The 26,696-nt window shown below is 36.8% G+C and overlaps 1 protein-coding gene across 1 annotated transcript in view; it reads left to right on the top strand.

Moving 5' to 3' along the window:
• Window positions 1-4,092, top strand: part of hadhb (hydroxyacyl-CoA dehydrogenase trifunctional multienzyme complex subunit beta) — a 55,548-nt gene extending 51,456 nt beyond the window's left edge. The window contains exon 16 of the mRNA XM_039748126.1: window positions 3,579-4,092. Within this exon, the coding sequence (XP_039604060.1) occupies window positions 3,579-3,614 (36 nt within the window). The 3' untranslated portion in view covers window positions 3,615-4,092. The remainder of the gene's footprint in view (window positions 1-3,578) is intronic.
• The last annotated feature ends 22,604 nt before the right edge of the window (window positions 4,093-26,696 follow it).

Below are 26,696 nucleotides of genomic sequence, written 5' to 3'. Positions count from 1 at the left end.
TGGTTGTCCAGTGTTGGTGCACCTGTAAGTTTGCAGACTTCCCATATAATGCAGCTGTAGCCTGCTGGTTGATGTCAAAAACGTTTAAAACTGGCTGCTGACCTGCCATGTGCTCACTTTCTGTTTCCTCGATTGTTCAGGAAGGCTATCTGTTGCTTTGATTTGTGGAGGGAGCGAATACAGGACCACGTCATAGTCTCTGCTTGTATGCTGTGTGTGTTTGAGTGACAGCTCAATTTATTCAAAGCACCATTTGAATAAATTCTTTGAGAATTTTTCTTCACAAAAATAAAACTGATTTTTTGGGGAACCTGAATTCACCTACTTCTCTCTTGTGCAAGTCTGTGACCCACATATCGCAAGTGGTACCAGAAGTGAGGTCTTGCACAGATGGATTCCCCAACTGGTGTTAAACATTCCTTTTCCACCAGAGCTCAATGAGGCCCCTGCAGGCGCTCCTGCCCTTACCCATCCCAGAGATGTGCTTGTGAAGATGGTTTCTTCAGACGACCCAGAATGTTTCCTATTCTGTTTTGAACGCATGGCCACGTTCATGCACAGGGACGGGGGAGGCTGGGTGGCTGTCTTGGCCCATTTTTTTTACTGGGACGGTCCTACAGGTCATGTGAAACCTTCCACCCAAGGGACTTGATGTCTATGATTTCCTGAAGCTGCAAATCCTCCTTTATACAGCTGTGAGCTTGCAAGTTCAGGCCATGGCAAATCAATCCGGATCGCCCTATCCAGGGACCAATGCAGAATTTAGTAGACCTTATCCAAAGCTGATTCCATAGAGACAACATTGAGTGCATTGTGGAAAAGCTTGCTGTTGATGCTTTGTTGTCTGGGATAAGTGATGACCTCTGTGATGAGATGATTTGGAGTGATGTTAAAACTGTTGAATTTGACCCGCAGATTAAAAAGAGTCCAAGCCATGTGAAAGTAGAGGGCCCACACTAGTCTGCCTCTTACTCCTGTACACAGCACATCCCCATGGTGCTGTCTGGTGAATTCAGCAGCTGGGACTGACCACAGATGCTTTTTGTGACCAGTCTGGACATCTGGCTAGGGAGTGTTGTCTCCCATGTGCTCAGTTCCTGGAGAGCAGCTTGGCCGAGGTCTGCTGCTATGAGACCAAATTCTTGTCTGAAGTGGTAACCTTTTTTTTTAAGGTCTTGGTTGGTTTAGCAGCGTGTGAGGTACTGGCCCCGTTGAACTCTGGTAGTGATCTCTGCATCATCCGATGCAACATTCACTATGCTCATAGGGATGTTAAAGAGTATGAGACAGTACTATTCGCACTGAAATATAAAGGAAGGAACTTTAAAGTTTTGGCTGCCGTATCAGACTCTTCTCCCTGGCCTTTTTCAGTTGGGAGGAGGTATGCCCTATTTCCACGGGTCTTGGCTACCTTGCAAAGCACCTCTCTTCTTGTCCCGAATGTCATGTTGTTTCCACTTATAGACTCACTATGGCTCCCATTTCTCAGATGCCTATTTTGGGTGTCCCTTTTGAGATAGTTGGGTTAGACATTGTTCGTCCACTTCCCAAGAATAAGAATGGTTATCATATATACTCATGCTGATTCAATATGCAAATAGATATCCCAAAGTGGCAGCTTTGTGAAAGGCTGATGCCTAGACTGTTGCTAAGGGTGTGTTAGAAGTGTTCACTCATTGACATTCTACATGAGATTCTAATTAACCAGGGTACTCCCTTTACTTTCTGTATCATGAAACAGTTACGTGACAGCTATTGTCATCCTCAGACAAATGTCTTAATTGAGAAAATCTATTATCTGAATTCACTCAAGGGGACAGACACCCCCACATATGTGAATCTAAAAGAAAATAGGAAAAAAATGTTCAGGTACTACTTTGCGCATTACACATTGTAGTGACTTGAAAGGAAAGGAGTATGTTTATAAAGAACAATGTATTGGAAGAAAAAATATAAAATAAATACTGTACATTTATTAGAATAACTGTCACGAAAACTGGCCATTTAGCCTGTCAAACAGGCTCATCCACTCTATTGACCTAGATTGTCCAAAATTATATCAAATCCATTTTTAGGTCCCTGAAGAACTGGGGCCTCATTTATAAAGCTTACATAAGTGCAAAAAGAGAACCAAAATGAGTGTGTGCAAATTCCCATGAAACTGTTGAGATTTATAAAAGAGAACTTGACAGGGCGAATATGTGTAAATTACAACAACTCTGACCAATTTGTACACAACACTTTGGAGAAACTGGGAAATGAGGACACCCTTGATTAAGCAGGGAAATTCAGCCAAACTATCTAAATGATGTATAATAAGTCATATCTCAGACCATATTTTACTTCAGTTAAACGTTTTTGGTTTTTCTTCAGTTTATATAAGCTAAATGTTTCACTTCTCAGGAAAATGGTCAACAGGTCATGAATATCTCAGCCAAGCTTCACTCCATCATGCCTGTTCTGTTGGAAGCCATTAACTGAGAGGTGAAGCACTACATCTAGTTTTCATATGGTGTGGGTGTTCTCTCACATACACATAGTTACAAGGCGATTGTGATTTATAGTGTGTAAAAATGTGTGTAAGCCAGGTATTTGGAATCAGATTTTTTTTTAGCATACATATTGTTGCTGTTTGTGTGGATTGAGTTTTATAAATGAGACTCCTGCTCTCCACCACACTACTTGGTAATTTATTCCGTGTCCGTGGTTCTTTGTGCAAAGATAAACTTTAACATTTGTGTGAAATTTGCCCTTAACAAGTTTCCAACCATGTCTCCATGTTTTAGTCTGTGCGTGTGTGTGTTGTGTTTTGTTTTTAAGTAGCAGCTGGGATCCACTATACTAATTCCTTCCATAATTTGAAACACTTTGGTCATTTCACCTTATAATTATTTTTTCTTAAACTGAAAAGGTTCGCTCATACTTCTTAATCCCAGAATCAGCCTAGTTGCACTTCTCTGGATTTTCTCTAGTGGTGCTATGTCTTTTTAGTAATAAGTTGACACAAACTGTGAGTAGTACTTCAGGTGAGGCCTAAGTAGCGCATTATACAGTATAATTTAAGTATAACATCCCTTGACTTTTTTTGACAAATTTTATTATAAATAACCAGTGTTCCTAAAGTTTCAGAACAAGTGTTGCCATCACAAAGGGTTTTTTTTTGGTTTTTTGTCTATTGTAATTGAAATGCATTAGAAATGTGTATTGTGAGAGGCACGGGGTGCTGTCGGGTGACATGGGAGCACAATTGCCAGTTGAGAATGAGGAGACGAGAGACTTACAAGCTAGTGACTAAGCCCTGTACACTTGATATTTAGAACATAATGAAATATGATGCGCCCATGCAACTTTATTTATTTATTTACAAAAATATTTTATTGATGTACCTTGCTATCCAGTACAGTTGCTAGCCTTCAAAATCAAGACTTTTGTATAAAAACTTTTTAAAAAAAGTTTACATGTAAAAGATTTTTAGTATTGAAATCAATATGTTAACTCGTTTAAGTGCTGCACTACAAGATAGAATAAGTATTGTTAAATTGATTTGACATTTATTTGTATTTCTCTTTTTCTCTTAGGGTCATGCAATGATTGTAGAAGCCTATCCCCAATGAAAGAAAACAGACTTTCTTCAGTAATGTCTATTGAATGCCATTCCGTTGCACTTAGAAGATACTAGATACGGATTTAAATTATTTTTGAATCCTTAATAATAATTTGCCGGTTTGCCTTGACATTTAATGAATTTAATAAATCAGCATAAACAACAATAAAAGGTGACGTGATTAGCAAAACCATTTCTACTTCTGGATTATACTGTTGGAAAGAGCACAGGAATGATCACTGTAATGATTACCGGTCGAAAATGTAATACTGAGCAGTTTATTTTGTAATGCTGCTGTAATACCTGTTTAAAGTGTATTAATTTCTTTAACATTCTCGAAGAAGAAAACTATAATACCTAAATTTAATGATCACATTAAATTTGTTAATTTGAGAGACATTGGTTGAACCATACATAGTGGTTTATTCCAGAATGGATGTCAGGTTGGTTAAGTAAATCATGTAATAAATTGCTAAAAAAAGAGTGCACTTTTGTTGCCTTTGTGATGAGTGTACATGTCCAGAGTTCTGATTGTACCATTTTATGTTTCATTTATCTTTTGATTCATTTTTGGCTTTTTAAAAAATAGATTACCTAGTTCCTCAATAAGAACAGGCTAGTTGTTCTGATTTTTGGTAGAATACAAATAAAAATACATTGTGGGATCTGTCACTAGTAATGCCAATGTCCACAGTCTGCTTCAAGGTTAAACACCAAATCTTATAGGGAGGAGGAACTGGAAAGGGTGTACCTCAATGATCTTTATGTCCATGTTATCTACACCCATGGCACATTTAAATTCAGACCAATGGCCCTCAAAGAAAGTGTTGATCGAGTCAAAGGCATGATTTGAAGCCAGACTTGAGAGTAATGTTGTCTAGCAAGTAGGGTTAGGGTTAGGGTCTGCTGACCCACGTAGTCTTGGTTTACTCCGTGTGAAAAGCAACATTGAACTCATTCTGGGCTTGCTACATTCCACCTGAAGAATGAGTTTTAGAAGTAGTACAAGCAGACTAGTACAAGATGTTGAAATTGGTAACTTGTCCCTTGGAACACTTCTTTGGTGGGGAAGAAGCCAGAGCTTGCACCAGATGTTGAAAAATACTGGCTATATATAGTTGGATTCAACCTTTTTAAAAGACCTCAACCCTCCTGAACAAGAGCTCTTACTCAAGGGGTAGTCTCTCTGTCCCCTACTCATAAGTATGACGACATTCACATGAACCTACAGTAGCTGGGTAATGTTCATGTTTGCTCTAGTATGCTAGAACAGTAGTTCTTAAAAGTGTTTTGCACTGAGGAGCACCTATTCTCATGTCATATTTTCTATTTAGGTACTGGGCTGCAAAGAATTTGTCAGACAGATCAATAGTTAGTAGCTGTTATAAAGCACCTCGTTAAAAAGAGTGTTTTCCCTCCACGATTACTAAAATATATCATCATATCATATAGTCCGGTCCAAAATTATTTTCATAATTTTGTCTCTGTACACCACAACGATGGATTTGAAACAAGGCAAGCAAGATGCGAGTAAAGTATAGACTTTCAGCTTTAATTCAAGGGGTTTAACAAAAATATTGTACATACCGTTTAGAAAAGACTTTTTTTTACATAGTCCCCTTATTTTCAGGAGTTTAAAAGTATTCAGAATAATCTGACAATCATAAATATAATGATCTTTTCAATATTTGCTTTAAAATACTTTTCACTCAATGGCTGCCTGAAGTCTGGAACCCATGGCCATCCCCAAGTGCTGGATTTGCACCCTAGTGATACTTCACAAGGCCTTTACTGCAGTTGTTTTCCGTTGCTGCCTGTGCTTTGGATTTTCTGCCTTCAGTTTTGTCTTCAGCAAGTGAAATTTGTGTACAATTGGGTCGAGGTCAGTTGATTGACTTGTCCTTTGAAGAATATTCCACTTCTTGGCTTTGAAAAGCACTTGGTTTGCTTTTTCAGATGTTTTGGCTCATTGTCCATCTGTAGTGTGGCTGAGTTTGGCTGAATCTGAGCAGATAGTTTAGCCCAAATTCATCCTGCAACTTCTGCCAGCAGTCACTAGTAACTGACTTCTATTTGCAACCATGCATGATAATGCCATAAAACTGTCTCTACCACATTTCACAGATAATGTGGTCTGTATTGGATCATGTAACGTTTCTTCTCTTCTCTTTCCAGTATTCTGGTATATATTGATCTTTGTTAAAAGAAAATTCTTCATGAACTGGACAGGCTTTAAAAAAAATATTTTCTGGCAAAATTCAATCTGTTCTTCCTGCGCTTGAGGTTTGCCAGTGGTTTGCACTTTGTTGTAAAATCTCGTCTTCTCTTGATTGTAGACTTTGGCAATGATAGATCTACCTCCCAGAGAGTGTTCTTGGTTTGGCTAAATGTTGTGAAGGGGTTCTTCTTTGCCAAGTACAGAATTCTGCAATCATCCAGCACAGTTGTCTTTGGGTGGTTTGGCTGAGTTCTCTAGAGCAGGGGTCCTCAAACTCGGTCCTGGGGGCCCACTGTGGCTGCAGGTTTTTGTTCCAACCAGCCTCTGTTTTTAATTGGACTCCTGTGATAATTAAGTGAACTGTCGTTTCCCAGATTCCCTGTTTTGGGAAAAATATACAAATTAGAAAACTAAGTTTGGTAAAACAAAAAAAAAAAAAATTTAGTAAAATGTACTTAGCAGTTACTGTATATGTATTTTTTTTCTTTTTAACAGTTTTTTCATCTTGATTGTCATTCTACTTTTGTAGATGTTCTAATTGTTTAATTAATCTGTTATTTACTACCTTGTGATTGAGTGTTTTTTGCTTGGATTTCTGTTCTGCTTGTTTTTAATTGTCATTATGAAGATTCAATGAAGGGAGCAAACTGCACTGAAAGGGCAAAATGTAATAAAAAGAGAGTTAGGCATTTAAATCCATAGCAAAACCAGAAATATTTCTTAAGTTTCTTGTAAATGTAACAATCATGCTGCTGTGCTTCTCTGAATGTAGAATTAAAGATAAATAAAACCAGCTAATTAAATGAGATCAGTGCTATCAGGTGTTGTCACTGATTAGGAATCTGGTTGGAACAAAAACCTGCAGCCACAGTGGGCCCCCCGGACCGAGTTTGAGGACCTCTGCTCTAGAGCGTTCCTTCTTTTTTAAGAAAGTACCAAATGGTTGACTGGACCACTCCTCATCTATCTGCTATCTCTCTGATGTGTTTGTTTTGTTTTCTCAGCCTCATGATGGACTGTTTAAACCTTGTACTGAGAGTTCAGTGAAAGGTGTCCAAATGCACATTCCACACTTGGGATCACCTCCAGACCTTTTACCTGCTTAATAGCTAATGAAATAATCAGGGACCTTCTCCAACCTGGCTATGGAACAGCTTGTCAGTACAATGTACAAATACTTTTTAGACCCTGGAAATGGGGGTCTATGCTGTAAAATTGTTGTCATTCCTAAATGGCTGATACAATATTTTTGGTAAACCCCTTAAATTAACCCTTTTGGCCCTGACATCCTATTACTAATACATAAATATACAGCCGTTTTTGTAAAGCACAGGTAAATTTGCAGCCATTTGGAACCGGGCTTGCTGCTATCGGCACAGACTGGAGAGACTGGCATATAGTCCACAAAAAACACGGAAGTGAAAATGGACGTTTCCTGATTGTGTGCACCACATAGTCAGTAGCTCCACTTTCAATTTTATTTTCTTAAGAAGATTGAAGTATTTGGCAGCTATTGTATAATAATAGGGTGGCGCGGTGGGTAGCGCTGATGCCTCGCAGTTAGGAGACCCAGGTTCACTTCCCGGGTCGTCCCTGTGTGGAGTTTGCATGTTCTCCCTGTGTCTGCGTGGGTTTCCTCTGGGTACGCCGGTTTCCTCCCACAGTCCAAAGACATGCAGGGTAGGTGCATTGGCAATTCTAAATTCTACCTAGTACGTGTGTGCATGTGCGCCCTGCGGTGGGCTGGTGCTCTGCCTGGGGTTTTTCCTGCCTTGCGCCCTGTATTGTCTGGGATTGGCTGCAGCAGACACCCGTGACCATGTAGTTAGGATATAGCGGGTTGGATGATGGATGGATGTGTAATAATAGTGATTTATTTTTTTTCAATTATGAGCTTCCTAGACACCCCAAAGTTAGAATAGCTCACAAAGTAATTTTTACCATAAAAATAGAAAATCCAGGGCCGAAAGGTTTAAGGCTGAAAGTCTACACTTTAATCACATATTTTTTAACTTATTTCAAATGCACTGTGGTGGCAAACAAAGCCAGAATTATGAAAATTATGTCACTGTACAAATACTTAAGGACCTGTACTTCTCTCCTTGTTAAGCCTTTGGAATTCAACAGAAGACAACAATCTCCAGCAACTCAATCTTGTACTGCATCTTACTCCATTCCTGTGTTGGAAGCCAGTTCTCATACTGCTACTCTGAGGTGGTTCTTATTGGTTTTACCCACAGGTCTTTGCCTCTGACCTGTTGTCTCCTCTCAGGTTTGGATGACCCACACTGTCCTTATTTGAATCTCTTGCCTGCCAGTTGCTCAACTCTGACCACCTTGAAGGAAAGTCTGCATGAAATTAACACTCGAACTTTGCTGGGTTTAAGGCCCAGATTTTAGTCAATGATCCATAATAAAGCTCTTAAGGTGTTATTATGGCACACAAAAAAATAAATACCTCAGAAGCAGCCTGCATCAGCATTTACATGGATTAAGGGATGGCTGTTGCCAGGGTTTGGCCATTGAAGTGGACTTCAATGTGTATTTAAAAAAAATAGTGAATGTATTAGATTGGACAGCCTGTGAGTTTGAAAAAAATGTTGAAATACAGAAAGCTTTTAGTACAACCATACACAGTTCGAGTAGAAAGGAGTGGTGCAGAAGGAAAAAAATTTACTTTCTCCAAGAAAGTTGGACAGGGCAGTCTGTGTGCCGTTTTAGAGTTGTTTCATGTAGCCTTATCAGCAAGAGTTCTTCTAAGAACAATAGGGTTGATTAGCCCATGGGCCATTGGCACATGTTTATGGACCATGTTTTGAGAAATAATGGAATTGAGGGTCACCTCAGTGTGACTTTTTGTTGCAGAGAGGATCACTGTTTTCTGACTTTTAAGAGTGCATGGATTTGAACATCCCAAAGGGTGCTATCTACTGACTCTGTGGTCCTACCAGGAGACTTTAACACTCATGTCAGAGTGCAGAGGTGTCTGTAGTAGTGCAATTGGAAGGAGCAGCTTACCTGGTCTGAACTAAATGATGAATTATTAATTGAGGTTCTGTGAATTGTACATAATAAAAACCACATTTCAATACAAGGATGCTTATTTGTGTTTCTGGTGCCAGAGTTTATTGAGCCAAAGTCTAATGTGAGGATGTACAGTATATTGTGAACTCTTGAGTAAAGAGAGGTGATGAGCTTACATTAATGATTGGACTGCCTGCTGGATAGGTCCTGCGAAATTCAAACAAGTAGTGATGGTTTAACGGGAACAACTCACAGATACCCCTGTTTAAAATTAGTTCAGCTCTCATCTCTATAAAAGCTTCTCCTGATTCTAGGAAGATCTCATGGACACACATAATGGAGTTTAGGACCACAGTACTTGAGGCAGCTATAAGAAGCTGAGGCCATAAAGTTGTTTGTACATGTCATGGCAGTAGGTCTAGGAACCTATCAGTGGACAGAAGATGTAAAGAAAGTGATCAGACTGAAAATTTAACTGAGGGGTATCAGCAGGTCAAAAAGGCACAATGTACAGCAGTAGTTTAAGTAAAAGCGCTTGGACAGACTCAAAAGAGTTTCTGACAAACTATTTAATGACATAGGAAGGGATAGGATAGGGCCAGCAAGAGTGGAGAAACTTTGACCCTAAGCTGTAGAAGAAGTGTTTTGAGGAACTCCTTGAAGGAGATGGGCTGAAAAGATCAGTAAGGATTGAGTCCACCCCTGTAGCCAAGTACGGTGTGATGACTGAAAAGCTCCACAGGGGCAAGGATAGATGGATGGATGAGATCTAACATGAAGTGCACTAGAAATTGTGAGGGTGTTTTGAGTAAAACACATCTTCAGTGTTGCATGGAAGGTAGCGATAGTGCTATGGGACTAACAGTTTGGAGTGGTAGTGCTCATTTTTAAAGAAATGGTCAATGAGGTGTGTTCCAATACCAGGAACTATGGATTCAGTTTTCTTTGTATGTCGCTTGCAAATAATACAAGAGACTGAATGGCTTACTTCTAGCAACATTTGAGTCATAAATAAGGATTGTGATTCAGGATATTGCTGAGTTCAACACTATGACCTTTTACAGAAGACAATGGAAAACAGTAATGAGATCCAAAATTCAGCATTCAAAGGGGAGAATTTTGTTTTTGAGGTGCATTTGCAAAAAATGTGTGAGGCACCTATTGTGATAAACCATACCTGCCTGTCTGTCCACTTGAAACATCTCAGCCTCCAGTAGAATATCTTTGTTGAAATGTGTTACACTTATTCTTCAAGGAAATTTGTCAAGGCTGTTCAATTTTCATTGAGATGTCTTGGAATAGATCAGTATGAACAACACATATGGCTTTGGGGATCTATTCTGGAAAGATTCTACCTGTTGAACATCCAAAGTAGGAATTGGTAAAAGGCCCTTATCCACATTGCTGTATATGAATATGAGGCATTTGTGTGCATATGTGAGCAAGAGTGGTCCCTGTGATGGATTAGAGTCATGCCTAGGCCTGTTTTCTACCTTTTTCCCAGACCCTTTGGGTTAGCCTCTGGACCCTGAAATCAATTGAAAAAGTTCTAGAACATACATATTGAGGGCTACAGTGCCTGCCCAACCTTTGAAAGCATTCATTTTCTAGCATGTTTGGAATTGTGTTGGAGGTCATACAAGCATACTTTTGTTTAAAACTGCATGTATTAGGTCTCTGTTTTTACCTTTTGTCCACACTACACCAGTGTTTTTAACTCCCAAAAATGGAGACTTTTGAAAATGCCCTACAAAGTCATACACTTCCGAAAAACGCAGCCTCCATGTTATAATGTGGACAGACAAAAACGTAATGTTTTGAAAACACAGACTCGGATTGTACTCTGATTTGTTTATGCTTATTACATAGCCCTTCTCTGATTGGATTCTTCACATGACAATGTCTCATTCCCTGACTGGTCACCTTTCACACAAGTAAAGCATATTCCAACATAGTGGACATAGAGGAGCTTCTTTCCATGGTGCTGGTTGTGTTGCTCACTTGTATGCACCTAAATGACAGTTTGTGTAGTTTGAGTGCTGCATGCTTGTGCACTGATCACTTCAGTTGTGTGATAAATCCAGTGGCCAGTGGCGTTTCCATTCAAGATTTTTTTCACCAAATGTCTGCATCGTATACATCTTCAGTTGTTTTAGTGTGGACAGAAATGTTTACGTAAACGATCTGAAATTGGATCGAGAATGTTTTCATTTAATTTGATTTCGATGGCGTAATAGCTTGTCTCTTAGCATGGTTTAAACACTGTCTGGTGTTCTATTTCTCGAATTTAGAATGATCTGTATAATTTGTATTGTTGGAGTACAGTTGTTGAATGTGGATGAAAATTTAAATACTTATAATCAACAGTACAGAGTAATGGGGATTGTGGAAGAGAGGTGAAAAAGAGAGTGCAGGCAGGGTGGAATGTGTGGAGAAGAGTGTCAGGAGTAATTTGTGACAGACGGGTATCAGCAAGAGTGAAAGGGAAGGTCTACAGGACGGTAGTGAGTCCAGCTATGGTATATGGGTTGGAGACGGTGGCACTGACCAGAAAGCAGGAGGCAGAGATGGAAGTAGCAGAGTTAAAGATGCTAAGATTTGCATTGGGTGTGACGAGGATGGACAAGATTAGAAATGAGTACATTAGAGGGTCAGCTCAAGTTGGATGGTTGGGAGACAAAGTCAGAGAGGCGAGATTGCGTTGGTTTGGACATGAGCAGAGGAGAGATGCTGGGTATATTAGGAGAAGGATGCTAAGGATAGAGCTGCCAGGTAAAACCTAAGCGAAGGTTTATGGATGTGGTGAGAGAGGACATGCAGGTGATGGGTGTAACAGAACAAGATGCAGAGGACAGAAAGATATGGAAGAAGATGATCTGCTGTGGCAACCCCTAATAGGAGCAGCCGAAAGAAGAAGAAGAATGATCTGTATAATTGTTGTAGAAATCAAAATCAAAAAATATCAGTTAAGGATGTTAAATGTAAAAAAAATCTGGAAGAACAAGGCAACAAATTTCATGACCATTGATTGAAGGTAATTAAATTTTGTTTGTTGAAATTGACTTTATTTTTATGTCATTGACTAAATGCTTTAATTTAACAACTTGTATCACAGAAAAACATCAAGCATAAAACAGAAAATATATTAATTTTTTATATATGACTGTTTTGTGTTACTGGTGACAAAGAAATATTACAGAATAAACATTTTAAAAGTTTCCAAACATATAATTAAAAAGATTACACTAGACTGTTTCTTATTTAATCTTATTTATGATATAACTTGATCTTTCTTTCTTTATTTTTTTAATAAGCAGGTGACAAAAAAGAATCTTTCATCCTATCATCTTACCAATGACAGATATGCTGTATATGTCACATGAAAAATCTGTCTCATGAATAATTCAAGCATAAATGCTTTCAAACCTATTTGCTCGGCTTTTTTTTGTTTGTTTTTTTATATCTTCTACACCAAAGTGGTGCCATTAGTTGAAAGATATGACATGATATAAAATGTACTCAACCTTTCATAAAAGAATGCTTCTCTAACTGTTAGGATGTGCATTGTTTAAACTCTATACTCTAATATAGTCACCCCAAGTTGTTAAAAATGTTATTCTAAGCTATTGACAGTGTTAATAAAAATAATATTTACATCTGGCCAGCCATCCATCCTGAATCCTACATTGGTAGGATTTACATCATCATAAATAGTACACTAGAATTCTAGAGATGACGAAAAAAAAACCCTTCATTATCAGTGATAGGGGATAACATAAGGTAGGAGTTTTTTTAATTGCCATTTCAGTAAAATGATAGACACGGAGATACTTTCATCATTTAGTTTTGATCCATTCATTGTTGTTTGGTTTCATTTCATTTTGTTAATTTTGTTGTTTACTCTTAAAATCATCTATTTATACAGCTAGCTACCATTATAACGGTTTATCTCAGTTAAAGGTGAGCTATGGCAAGGGCTGCACTCAACATAGAGGCTGTGGGCCATTAGAGAGTTTTCCATTCATCAGGACACACATAATCCAGACTACATTTGCACCACCGGACCTCTTTGTTCATTCATTGGTTGTCGGCTCTCATACCCATTAAGATGTCCCTTACAACTAAAGACAAAATTAATGTTTGTCAAGGTGAGTCACTAATAAGTTAGAGTAAGTCACTGGGTTTGTCAGACTATGTGACTGAATCTCATGGGAGTGTGATGCCCACTGCCCCCAAGTCACTAAGACAATTTAATGAAGGATTTAACTGAAAATTGCCGGAAAGGTGATAATGTGACATGGCCTTAAGTTATCTTTGAATGGCAGTATAAGCAAGTGGTTCTCTGTTAAACTTGAGTGTCTATCAGGTAGCTTACAGTGATGGTGACAGCACAATTACAATTTTACTATGTAACTCCATACATTTTCACCATATAAATTCTACTAAGGCCCTTCTAACTGAACAAACTAGCATAACATAATTACAAGATGCATCAAAATCAAAGTGTAATGATTATCTCTAAACACTTAAAGCTTAAATATGATTCCTATTTACCATATCTATTCTGATGTATGCAAATGGCACATTATCAACATTGAATCAATGCACAGTCTCAGTTTTTCTGGCTATGGAGAACTTATTTTTTTAGATTGTCAGGAGAAGAAGTAAATATGAAGAGTAAAATAATCAAGTCAATAATGTTGGTGAACAGCAAAGGATGGTATTTGCAGAGTTTTAAAGCAACTTGTAATGTAAGCCATTTGTGAGATGTTTATACTTTGAATTAAGTCAGCCTTTAGCAAAATACTTAACGTCTACATTTCTAGTTGAACATTAAATTTTACTTTTCCATATCTGTATCAGCCATGCTACATCATGTTGAAGATAATATTCCTATTGCCTATTATTATTATTATTACTATTACAAATATCATTGTTGTTCGGCACAATGGTGCAGTGGTAGTGCTGCTGTCTCACAGTCAGCAGACCTGGGTTCACTTCCCAGGTCCTCCCTGTGTGGAGTTTGCATGTTCTCCCTGTGTCTGCGTGGATTTCCTCCCACAGTCCAAAGACATGCAGGTTAGGTGCATTGGTGATACTAAATTGTCCCTAGTGTGTGCTTGGTGTGTGGGTGCGGTGGGCTGGAACCCTGCCCAGGGATTTGTTCCTGCCTTGAGCCCTGTGTTGGCTGGGATTGGCTCCACCAGACCCCTGTGACCCTGTGTTAGCATATAGCAGGTTGGATGATGACTGATTATTATTGTTTAAGTTGTTGCTGAATATTTGTTATAGCCTATCATTTTTTTTACCCATAAGTGTTTATAATGAGTTGGTGCCAATGCATAATGCATTGAATATACGCTGATTATATCATTTTGTATAATTGTGTTAGTTTCTGAAATCTACTTCAGCTGTCAGACCCAATATCTGTTAGAAGTCTCTTAGGTTTGCACCGCATATTTTTAGTTAAAATATCAGACACCTTTAACCTTGCAGAGCAGAGTTTGAAACCAGCAAGTATTTGGAGAAGTGTGCAACAGGAGCAAGTTTTGTTTTCAATTTATAGTACTTTCATATGATACATTTGTATTCTTATTAATGTCTATTTTATGCTTTATTGTTTAAAACTAATCTTCTCTCTTATTTCACATTTGTACCTGAAACAGTATATTATTTATTTAGTTTGCCTGATGTTCAGAGAATGCACCCCTGGAAGGATATATGCTCAATGTGTGTTGTATTTATGCGGATATATGTGTCTATTCAGGGTTTGCATTCTGCTCTGTTAACTTTAAATCCTATCACGTTTTGTTTAACAGTAAGTAATGAACTGGGTTTCATGTATGTTAAATAGTTTCATGCTTGTTATTTTCTTAAACTTTTAACCAAATCTGTATCTTTATAGGTAATTATTAAGTATATTGTACCTATAAAATATTTCCACAGTTGGTCATTAGTGTTATGTGACTTACTGTATGTCCTGTTTTTGTTAAAGGATTATCTTGGAGTTTAAGGATAGATTGCTACTGATAAGACAATTAATGATGTTTGTAAGCAATAAAGTTGTTAATATGTTTGCTAACCAAGGGTCACTAAAAATAATCAAACTCTTGTTTGGTATGAACTATTTTATTGATTTATTTTCAAGCTATAGACAGTGCACAATGTGTTAATTGGGTATTCAGGACTTTAATGTTAAAGTTCTGGGTTAGAATTAATGCTAATAAAGACCTCCTTTTCTTAAATTAAAATACTGCTTGCTTATTTTTTTTCCACACACTTGATCATGAAACCTGTACTGCAACACATACTAATACTGTATGTTAGTTGAGTGTAATGCCTAGTAAGGATAAATGCAGAGTGGAGGGAATGGGTGGCAAAAAACGTAACTTGCCTCAGGTGGCATTTTTAAACACGCTAACCCTAAGTTCAACTATAATGCTTATAGACAGTTATTATTAGAATCAATTGGTATTAATCAGTTTGGAATGGTTTTGTATTACTCTGTCAACAAATGTATTGTGCTAATTTGTAATTGTAATTTATAGTTACTGGTGTTCTGAGCCTGTGCGACACATAACATTATTAATGCAACAGTATAAAGGTCAATGTCATGTACTTCCTGGTTATTGAAGTTTGAAGATGTGTTCTTAAAAAATATAACTTACAGGAATTTTGTGTGTTCGTATCAGCAAGAGTGAAAGGGAAGGTCTACAGGACGGTAGTGAGTCCAGCTATGGTATATGGGTTGGAGACGGTGGCACTGACCAGAAAGCAGGAGGCAGAGATGGAAGTAGCAGAGTTAAAGATGCTAAGATTTGCATTGGGTGTGACGAGGATGGACAAGATTAGAAATGAGTACATTAGAGGGTCAGCTCAAGTTGGATGGTTGGGAGACAAAGTCAGAGAGGCGAGATTGCGTTGGTTTGGACATGAGCAGAGGAGAGATGCTGGGTATATTAGGAGAAGGATGCTAAGGATAGAGCTGCCAGGTAAAACCTAAGCGAAGGTTTATGGATGTGGTGAGAGAGGACATGCAGGTGATGGGTGTAACAGAACAAGATGCAGAGGACAGAAAGATATGGAAGAAGATGATCTGCTGTGGCAACCCCTAATAGGAGCAGCCGAAGAAGAAGAAGAATGATCTGTATAATTGTTGTAGAAATCAAAATCAAAAAATATCAGTTAAGGATGTTAAATGTAAAAAAAATCTGGAAGAACAAGGCAACAAATTTCATGACCATTGATTGAAGGTAATTAAATTTTGTTTGTTGAAATTGACTTTATTTTTATGTCATTGACTAAATGCTTTAATTTAACAACTTGTATCACAGAAAAACATCAAGCATAAAACAGAAAATATATTAATTTTTTATATATGACTGTTTTGTGTTACTGGTGACAAAGAAATATTACAGAATAAACATTTTAAAAGTTTCCAAACATATAATTAAAAAGATTACACTAGACTGTTTCTTATTTAATCTTATTTATGATATAACTTGATCTTTCTTTCTTTATTTTTTTAATAAGCAGGTGACAAAAAAGAATCTTTCATCCTATCATCTTACCAATGACAGATATGCTGTATATGTCACATGAAAAATCTGTCTCATGAATAATTCAAGCATAAATGCTTTCAAACCTATTTGCTCGGCTTTTTTTTGTTTGTTTTTTTATATCTTCTACACCAAAGTGGTGCCATTAGTTGAAAGATATGACATGATATAAAATGTACTCAACCTTTCATAAAAGAATGCTTCTCTAACTGTTAGGATGTGCATTGTTTAAACTCTATACTCTAATATAGTCACCCCAAGTTGTTAAAAATGTTATTCTAAGCTATTGACAGTGTTAATAAAAATAATATTTACATCTGGCCAGCCATCCATCCTGAATCCTACATTGGTAGGATTTACATCATCATAAATAGTACACTAGAATTCTAGAGATGAAAAAAACCCTTCATTATCAGTGATAGGGGATAACATAAGGTAGGAGTTTTTTTAATTGCCATTTCAGTAAAATGATAGACACGGAGATACTTTCATCATTTAGTTTTGATCCATTCATTGTTGTTTGGTTTCATTTCATTTTGTTAATTTTGTTGTTTACTCTTAAAATCATCTATTTATACAGCTAGCTACCATTATAACGGTTTATCTCAGTTAAAGGTGAGCTATGGCAAGGGCTGCACTCAACATAGAGGCTGTGGGCCATTAGAGAGTTTTCCATTCATCAGGACACACATAATCCAGACTACATTTGCACCACCGGACCTCTTTGTTCATTCATTGGTTGTCGGCTCTCATACCCATTAAGATGTCCCTTACAACTAAAGACAAAATTAATGTTTGTCAAGGTGAGTCACTAATAAGTTAGAGTAAGTCACTGGGTTTGTCAGACTATGTGACTGAATCTCATGGGAGTGTGATGCCCACTGCCCCCAAGTCACTAAGACAATTTAATGAAGGATTTAACTGAAAATTGCCGGAAAGGTGATAATGTGACATGGCCTTAAGTTATCTTTGAATGGCAGTATAAGCAAGTGGTTCTCTGTTAAACTTGAGTGTCTATCAGGTAGCTTACAGTGATGGTGACAGCACAATTACAATTTTACTATGTAACTCCATACATTTTCACCATATAAATTCTACTAAGGCCCTTCTAACTGAACAAACTAGCATAACATAATTACAAGATGCATCAAAATCAAAGTGTAATGATTATCTCTAAACACTTAAAGCTTAAATATGATTCCTATTTACCATATCTATTCTGATGTATGCAAATGGCACATTATCAACATTGAATCAATGCACAGTCTCAGTTTTTCTGGCTATGGAGAACTTATTTTTTTAGATTGTCAGGAGAAGAAGTAAATATGAAGAGTAAAATAATCAAGTCAATAATGTTGGTGAACAGCAAAGGATGGTATTTGCAGAGTTTTAAAGCAACTTGTAATGTAAGCCATTTGTGAGATGTTTATACTTTGAATTAAGTCAGCCTTTAGCAAAATACTTAACGTCTACATTTCTAGTTGAACATTAAATTTTACTTTTCCATATCTGTATCAGCCATGCTACATCATGTTGAAGATAATATTCCTATTGCCTATTATTATTATTATTACTATTACAAATATCATTGTTGTTCGGCACAATGGTGCAGTGGTAGTGCTGCTGTCTCACAGTCAGCAGACCTGGGTTCACTTCCCAGGTCCTCCCTGTGTGGAGTTTGCATGTTCTCCCTGTGTCTGCGTGGATTTCCTCCCACAGTCCAAAGACATGCAGGTTAGGTGCATTGGTGATACTAAATTGTCCCTAGTGTGTGCTTGGTGTGTGGGTGCGGTGGGCTGGAACCCTGCCCAGGGATTTGTTCCTGCCTTGAGCCCTGTGTTGGCTGGGATTGGCTCCACCAGACCCCTGTGACCCTGTGTTAGCATATAGCAGGTTGGATGATGACTGATTATTATTGTTTAAGTTGTTGCTGAATATTTGTTATAGCCTATCATTTTTTTTACCCATAAGTGTTTATAATGAGTTGGTGCCAATGCATAATGCATTGAATATACGCTGATTATATCATTTTGTATAATTGTGTTAGTTTCTGAAATCTACTTCAGCTGTCAGACCCAATATCTGTTAGAAGTCTCTTAGGTTTGCACATATTTTTAGTTAAAATATCAGACACCTTTAACCTTGCAGAGCAGAGTTTGAAACCAGCAAGTATTTGGAGAAGTGTGCAACAGGAGCAAGTTTTGTTTTCAATTTATAGTACTTTCATATGATACATTTGTATTCTTATTAATGTCTATTTTATGCTTTATTGTTTAAAACTAATCTTCTCTCTTATTTCACATTTGTACCTGAAACAGTATATTATTTATTTAGTTTGCCTGATGTTCAGAGAATGCACCCCTGGAAGGATATATGCTCAATGTGTGTTGTATTTATGCGGATATATGTGTCTATTCAGGGTTTGCATTCTGCTCTGTTAACTTTAAATCCTATCACGTTTTGTTTAACAGTAAGTAATGAACTGGGTTTCATGTATGTTAAATAGTTTCATGCTTGTTATTTTCTTAAACTTTTAACAAATCTGTATCTTTATAGGTAATTATTAAGTATATTGTACCTATAAAATATTTCCACAGTTGGTCATTAGTGTTATGTGACTTACTGTATGTCCTGTTTTTGTTAAAGGATTATCTTGGAGTTTAAGGATAGATTGCTACTGATAAGACAATTAATGATGTTTGTAAGCAATAAAGTTGTTAATATGTTTGCTAACCAAGGGTCACTAAAAATAATCAAACTCTTGTTTGGTATGAACTATTTTATTGATTTATTTTCAAGCTATAGACAGTGCACAATGTGTTAATTGGGTATTCAGGACTTTAATGTTAAAGTTCTGGGTTAGAATTAATGCTAATAAAGACCTCCTTTTCTTAAATTAAAATACTGCTTGCTTATTTTTTTTCCACACACTTGATCATGAAACCTGTACTGCAACACATACTAATACTGTATGTTAGTTGAGTGTAATGCCTAGTAAGGATAAATGCAGAGTGGAGGGAATGGGTGGCAAAAAACGTAACTTGCCTCAGGTGGCATTTTTAAACACGCTAACCCTAAGTTCAACTATAATGCTTATAGACAGTTATTATTAGAATCAATTGGTATTAATCAGTTTGGAATGGTTTTGTATTACTCTGTCAACAAATGTATTGTGCTAATTTGTAATTGTAATTTATAGTTACTGGTGTTCTGAGCCTGTGCGACACATAACATTATTAATGCAACAGTATAAAGGTCAATGTCATGTACTTCCTGGTTATTGAAGTTTGAAGATGTGTTCTTAAAAAATATAACTTACAGGAATTTTGTGTGTTCTGAAAATCTTCTAAAGTTTTACTCCTGGTTCTGGCTAGCAACTCTTCACACCGTTTTTTGAACATTTTTTTTTACATCCTGGGCTTTGTTTGTTACAAGTGGATTCCTGACTGTCTGGATCCCACTCATCTAGTTCATTATTATTGTATTATTACTGGCCTCTTTTTTAAAACATAGATTTATTTTTCTTTGGTCACCTTTGACTATTTCATCCATCCATCCATCCATTATCCAACCCGCTATATCCTAACTACAGGGTCACGGGGGTCTGCTGGAGCCAATCCCAGCCAACACAGGGCGCAAGGCAGGAAACAAACCCCGGGCAGGACACCAGCCCACCATAGGGCACACACACACATACACCAAGCACAATTTAGGATCACCAATTCACCTAACTGGCATGTCTTTGGACTGTGAGAGGAAACTGGAGCATCCGGAGGAAACCCATGCAGACACGGGGAGAACATGCAAACTCCACGCAGGGAGGACCCAAGAAGCGAACCCGGGTCTTCTAACTGAGAGGCAGCAGCACTACCCACTGCACCATCGTGCCACCCATCCATTCCTTCATTAACTCTCTAAATAAACTGTGTTCACTGACTAGGCATGAGACTAAGACAACTGAAAAGCTGTGAGAATGATTCTCCTATTGGAGTCAAAGTTTTCTTTGTGATAAAATATTATATTAGGCAGTGTATTCATAGTCAGAAATGAAAGTTAGAACTTCACTGTACATATAACAACAAATTCATTTGAACAAATTGGAAGGCTTTGAACACACCCACACTAAGAAATAAATTCTTTTTTAAGCATGTTGGCATTATTACCTACTGCAATATCCATGTCTATCTGTCTGTCTGACTGCTCGCATGACTGATTCTGTGGACCAATTTTGTTGAAATTTGCCACACTTATTCTTCAAGGAAATTGCCCAGAACAGTTACATTTTTGTTGAGATATCTCGTCTACAGAGTGCTGTGCATATTTTGGAATTTTCAAAATCTCACATTGAAAAGCATTGGTGAATTTGTGTACTCATCTATCTTAAAACAGGAAAACCTTCTGTGGGGCTTCAACTGTTTCAATTTTACCTTCAGAGAGGTAACTTCAGCTTGTATACATTTGATATTTATTTATTTGACTGCTTCTCCTGATGATAAAACAGTGAAACCCCTGCAATTGTGTGCACCGAAACAAATTTACCTCTGGGATAGGGTTGGGTTAGATGTAGGCAGGGTTGGACAACAAAGTATTAACATGCAAGAAAGATATGGTGATAGATGTGTATTTATTCATTTCAATTATCTAATAATGATATTCTTTATATTGTAGTTATAATATTGTTCATTTTTCATCACTGTACAAGGTTAGCACTGTCCCTTTTTGTAGAAATGCAGGGGTAGGTCTCATTATGTGCTATCCGTCTGGTTTCTGCCTCTGCCACTTCCCACGCATGTGTCTGTGGCTGTGCAGTGTCTTGCACAAACCTCAATCACAGCAGCTCAGCTCTCCTGCTTGTTAAAATCGAAACAAGTAAGTGACATGATGTACATTGGAAGTAAAAAAAAAAAACTTCATTTATATAGAAATGTATGAAATAAATGCTTTAGTGATTAAATGTGTACTCAGTATTTCTGTTACACTAAAATCTCATGACTGCATTATCTAAAGATAAGAATAATTCACTATTTCTCTGACACTAATTAGTTAGCAAAGGGCCACAATGATCTAATTTCTCCATCAAGTACTTCTTTGACAAATGTAATGTTTAAGAAAAATGAACAATTTTGAATCTCATTTTCCTTTTTTTTTGGTTTTGTTTTCTATTTTTTGCTTGCTTTTATTGTATTTAATTCAAAGTAAATGGTTTGTACCTGTATTGTTATTATTTGTTTGATTAGTGGAATGCTATTTTATAGTTCTGGTGTTCAAAAATGAAATAGAAATTTGAATTATAATTACTCATAGTTTCTCCACATCTAACAACAACTAACAATACCACATGAATCTTATCATCATTGCAATTGGAATCTGCTGTCTATGTAAGCAACTTCATCCATGTGATATTGTAATATGGTATTAAAAACATGTTTTATATGCAGTGCTAATAAATGTAATTGCATTCTATTATCATTTCTGAATATGACTCACTGTCACAAAAATAAGTAATAAATAAAATTGTGATTAAAAAATGTTTGATGAAGTGACTAGAAAATGTAAAACTGCTCCAACTTCAAGACCAGCCTCAGAACACTCCTGAATGTCACGCCATGTGTACATTTCCTAACTTGTTAGGTTACCTTAGTTTAGCTTGCCTTACTGTGTTTTACTTTAAATGACATTGCTTTTTATTTATGTCACCAGTGTGCATTTATTTATATGCTTGTTTTGCATAATCTTCTCTGATTTATAGATGTACTAGCAAAATACCCGCGCTTCGCAGCGGAGAAGTAGTGTGTTAAAGAAGCAATGAAAAAGAAAAGGAAACATTTTGAAAATAACGTAACCTGATTGTCAATGTAATTGTTTTGTCACTGTTGTGAGTGATGAGTGTTGCTGTCATATATATATATATATATACATATAAATATATATATATATTTACACACACACACACACACACATAAACATATATATACATATCTATACATATACACACACACACATATACATACATATATATCTACATATATACATATACATACACACATACACACACATATATACACACACAGCTATTTCGTATCAGTGCAATACGCTGCTTGTTAAAACGGATAACTCCCGCTCTTACGCAAGTCTGTGGATATTATGAACTATCGTATTTGTTCAAGTTCTATTTAAATTTTAAATAGAAGGAATTTTTATTTAGTCGACAGAAATATCTTTGGTAGGAATGGTAAAAACAGACAGGAATATTATTCCTGAATAAATCAACTCAAACCTTAAACAACTTATAATATTTTGCTCTCCATAAAAATATATCCTGTCTAAATTATACAAGTTAGAAATACAGTAAACGTTAAAAGAACAAACATTCAAATTTCTTTACTCTTATGTAATTTTAGATAAAAAATAAACTTAGATTTTAAATATCCCAAAAGATTTTGCTCTCCATAAAAATATATCCTGTCAAAATTATACAAATTCAAATATGAACATGCTGCATAACAAAACCTGGAAATATAAATAAAATGTGTTCCTTTCAGCAATAACAAATCAAATCATTCAGTTGTCTTTGCTCATATGTCATTTTAGAGCTGGACGCCTGGCATCTTTTTTTGGCCACAAGTTCGTTTATGTTGGCTGTGAGGTTCTGTGTTGTGGAGATTCTCAGGATGGATTGCAGGTGCTCATCAGTGAGGCGACTCCTGTGTGCTGTTTTGTTAGTCTTTATCACTGAGAAGAGCTTCTCACACAGATATGTGCTACCAAACATGCACAAGGTTCGAGCCGCATGTAGACGGACTTTTTTTGTTCTTCAAAGTCACCAAAGCGCCGTGCAAACTCAGTGCGCTCAGTTTATAAGCAAAGTGCGTATTTTGGGAACACCGTAGTGACGACTTGGTTCAACATTACTTGGCAACAGGGAAAGTGGGGCAAGGTGCACTAGTGCATTTGTGTCTCCCATAAAAGCAGCTTTACTTGAAATCACTTTGTGATTGTGCACGGGTAAAAACGTCTGCTGAAGTGTCAGATTCTTATTTAATTCTTCTGCTTTCTGTATCTTCTGCATTGCATTCAGGTCTTTCAGGTTACCTTGATGTTTTGTGTCATAGTGCCGTCTTAGATTAAATTCTGTAATTATAGCCACATCACCAGCGTGTGAATGGGTGAATGACTGTTGTGTTGTGAAGCGCCTAGGGGGGTTCTTGAACTCTAGTTAGGCGCTATATCAAATACAGGCCATTTACCATTTACCATTAGCTCCACAAATGAGACACACGGGTTCAGTAAACATATACTCAGCCTCCCATCGGTTTTTAAAGGCTCTATTTTCAGAATAAACTTTTCTCTTCAGCATCGTGTGAGCTAGCTTTGCAATAACTTGCAGCATCATAAGCTAGACTTGATTAACGGTAAGTGTCGGCAAGGCAGCTGAAGCGCTGCATTATGGGATCTGTAGTTTATTGTGTTACCAGCGCTTCATATACCCGGGTCATTAATAACAATAATACAGTATATAAAATGATCTCTGCGGGCGGATATAATTACGCCGGGCGGATGTGGCCTGCCTTGAGTTTGACACATATGGACTAAATAGAACTTGAAAAGATATATTTTTCAAATGTGATCGCAATTCAGATAGAGTTGGCAGCACACTACAGCCTGCATGCCTCAATAAGTCATCCTCCCTCGCTCTTACTTTTTACCGTTCATCTAATGAATACACTGAGTATGGCTTTACCAAAACAATCATTGATGGCGAATAAAGTATCCATTATTAGTATGTAGATCGGTTATATATATATACATATATATATATACCCGTATACATAGGAGAAGTAGTGTGTTAAAAAGCTAGAAAAGAAAAGGGAACATTTTAAAAATAGCGTAACATGACTGTCAATATACAGTATTTGTTTTGTGAGTGTTACTGAGTGTTGCTGTCATCAAGGATTTGATTATCATTATTTCTTTCAATCAGGTTCGTATTTGTAGGATGTGTTGTGTTCAAGTTGGAAGGCTTTGAACACACCCACAGTAAGAAATAAATTCTTTTTTAAGCATGTTGGCATTATTACCTACTGCAATATCCATGTCTATCTGTCTGTCTGACTGCTTGCATGACTGATTCTGTGGATCAATTTTGTTGAAATTTGCCACACTTATTCTTCAAGGAAATTGCCCAGAACAGTTACATTTTTGTTGAGATATCTCGTCTACAGAGTGCTGTGCATATTTTGGAATTTTCAAAATCTCACATTGAAAAGCATTGATGAATTTGTGTACTCATCTACCTTAAAACAGGGAAACCTACTGTGGGGCTTCAACTGTTTCAATTTTACCTTCAGAGAGGTAACTTCAGCTTGTATACATTTGATATTTATTTATTTGACTGCTTCTCCTGATGATAAAACAGTGAAACCCTGCAATTGTTGCACGAAACAAATTTACCTCTGGGATAGGGTTGGGTTAGATGTAGGCAGGGTTGGACAACAAAGTATTAACATGCAAGAAAGATATGGTGATAGATGTGTATTTATTCATTTCAATTATCTAATAATGATATTCTTATATTGTAGTTATAATATTGTTCATTTTCATCACTGTACAAGGTTAGCACTGTCCCTTTTGTAGAAATGCAGGGTAGGTCTCATTATGTGCTATCCGTCTGGTTTCTGCCTCTGCCACTTCCCATGTCTGTGGCTGTGCAGTGTCTTGCACAAACCTCAATCACAGCAGCTCAGCTCTCCTGCTTGTTAAAATCGAAACAAGTAAGTGACATGATGTACATTGAAGTAAAAAAACTTCATTTATATAGAAATGTATGAAATAAATGCTTTAGTGATTAAATGTGTACTCAGTATTTCTGTTACACTAAAAACTATCTCATGACTGTATTATCTAAAGATAAGAATAATTCACTATTTCTCTGACACTAATTAGTTAGCAAAGTGCCACAATGATCTATTTCTCCATCAAGTACTTTTGACAAATGTAATGTTTAAGAAAAATGAACAATTTTGAATCTCATTTTCCTTTTTTTTTGGTTTTGTTTTCTATTTTTGCTTGTTTTATTGTATTTAATTCAAAGTAAATGGTTTGTACCTGTATTGTTATTATTTGTTTGATTAGTGGAATGCTATTTATAGTTCTGGTGTTAAAAATGAAATAGAAATTTGAATTATAATTACTCTGTTTCTCCACATCTAACAACAACTAACAATACCACATGAATCTTATCATCATTGCAATTGAATCTGCTGTCTATGTAAGCAACTTCATCCATGTGATATTGTAATATGGTATTAAAACATGTTTATATGCAGTGCTAATAAATGTAATTGCATTCTATTATCATTTCTGAATATGACTCACTGTCACAAAAATAAGAATAAATAAAATTGTGATTAAAAATGTTTGATGAAGTGACTGAAATAACTGTCAATTCAGCCAGTAAACACTCTCTGAATGTCAGCCTTTTACATTTCCTTCTTTCTAGAGTTACCTTGATTTATTAGATTAAATTCTGTAATTATAGCCACATCACCAGCGTGTGAATGGGTGAATGACTGTTGTGTTGTGAAGCGCCTAGGGGGGTTCTTGAACTCTAGTTAGGCGCTATATCAAATACAGGCCATTTACCATTTACCATTAGCTCCACAAATGAGACACACGGGTTCAGTAAACATATACTCAGCCTCCCATCGGTTTTTAAAGGCTCTATTTTCAGAATAAACTTTTCTCTTCAGCATCGTGTGAGCTAGCTTTGCAATAACTTGCAACATCATAAGCTAGACTTGATTAACGCGGTAAGTGTTCGGCAAGGCAGCTGAAGCGCTGCATTATGGGATCTGTAGTTTATTGTGTTACCAGCGCTTCATATACCCGGTCATTAATAACAATAATACAGTATATAAAATGATCTCGCGGGCCGGATATAATTACACGCCGGGCCGGATGTGGTCCGCGGTCCTTGAGTTTGACACATATGGACTAAATAGAACTTGAAAAGATATATTTTTTCAAATGTGATCGCGCAATTCAGATAGAGTTGACGCGCACTACAGCCTTCATGCCTCAATAAGTCATCCTCCCCTCGCTCTTACTTTTTTACCGTTCATCTAATGAATACACTGAGTATGGCTTTACCAAAACAATCATTGATGGCGAATAAAGTATTCATTATTCGAGTATGTAGATCAGGTTATATATATATACATATATATACCCACGTATCGCAGCGGAGAAGTAGTGTGTTAAAAAAGGTAGAAAAAGAAAAGGGAACATTTTA

The sequence above is a fragment of the Polypterus senegalus genome, chromosome 3 (genome assembly GCF_016835505.1).
Source record: "Polypterus senegalus isolate Bchr_013 chromosome 3, ASM1683550v1, whole genome shotgun sequence".
Classification (NCBI taxonomy): domain Eukaryota; kingdom Metazoa; phylum Chordata; class Cladistia; order Polypteriformes; family Polypteridae; genus Polypterus; species Polypterus senegalus.
The sequence above is the reverse complement of the archived record's forward strand: the minus strand, read 5'-3'. Positions and strand labels throughout refer to the sequence as shown.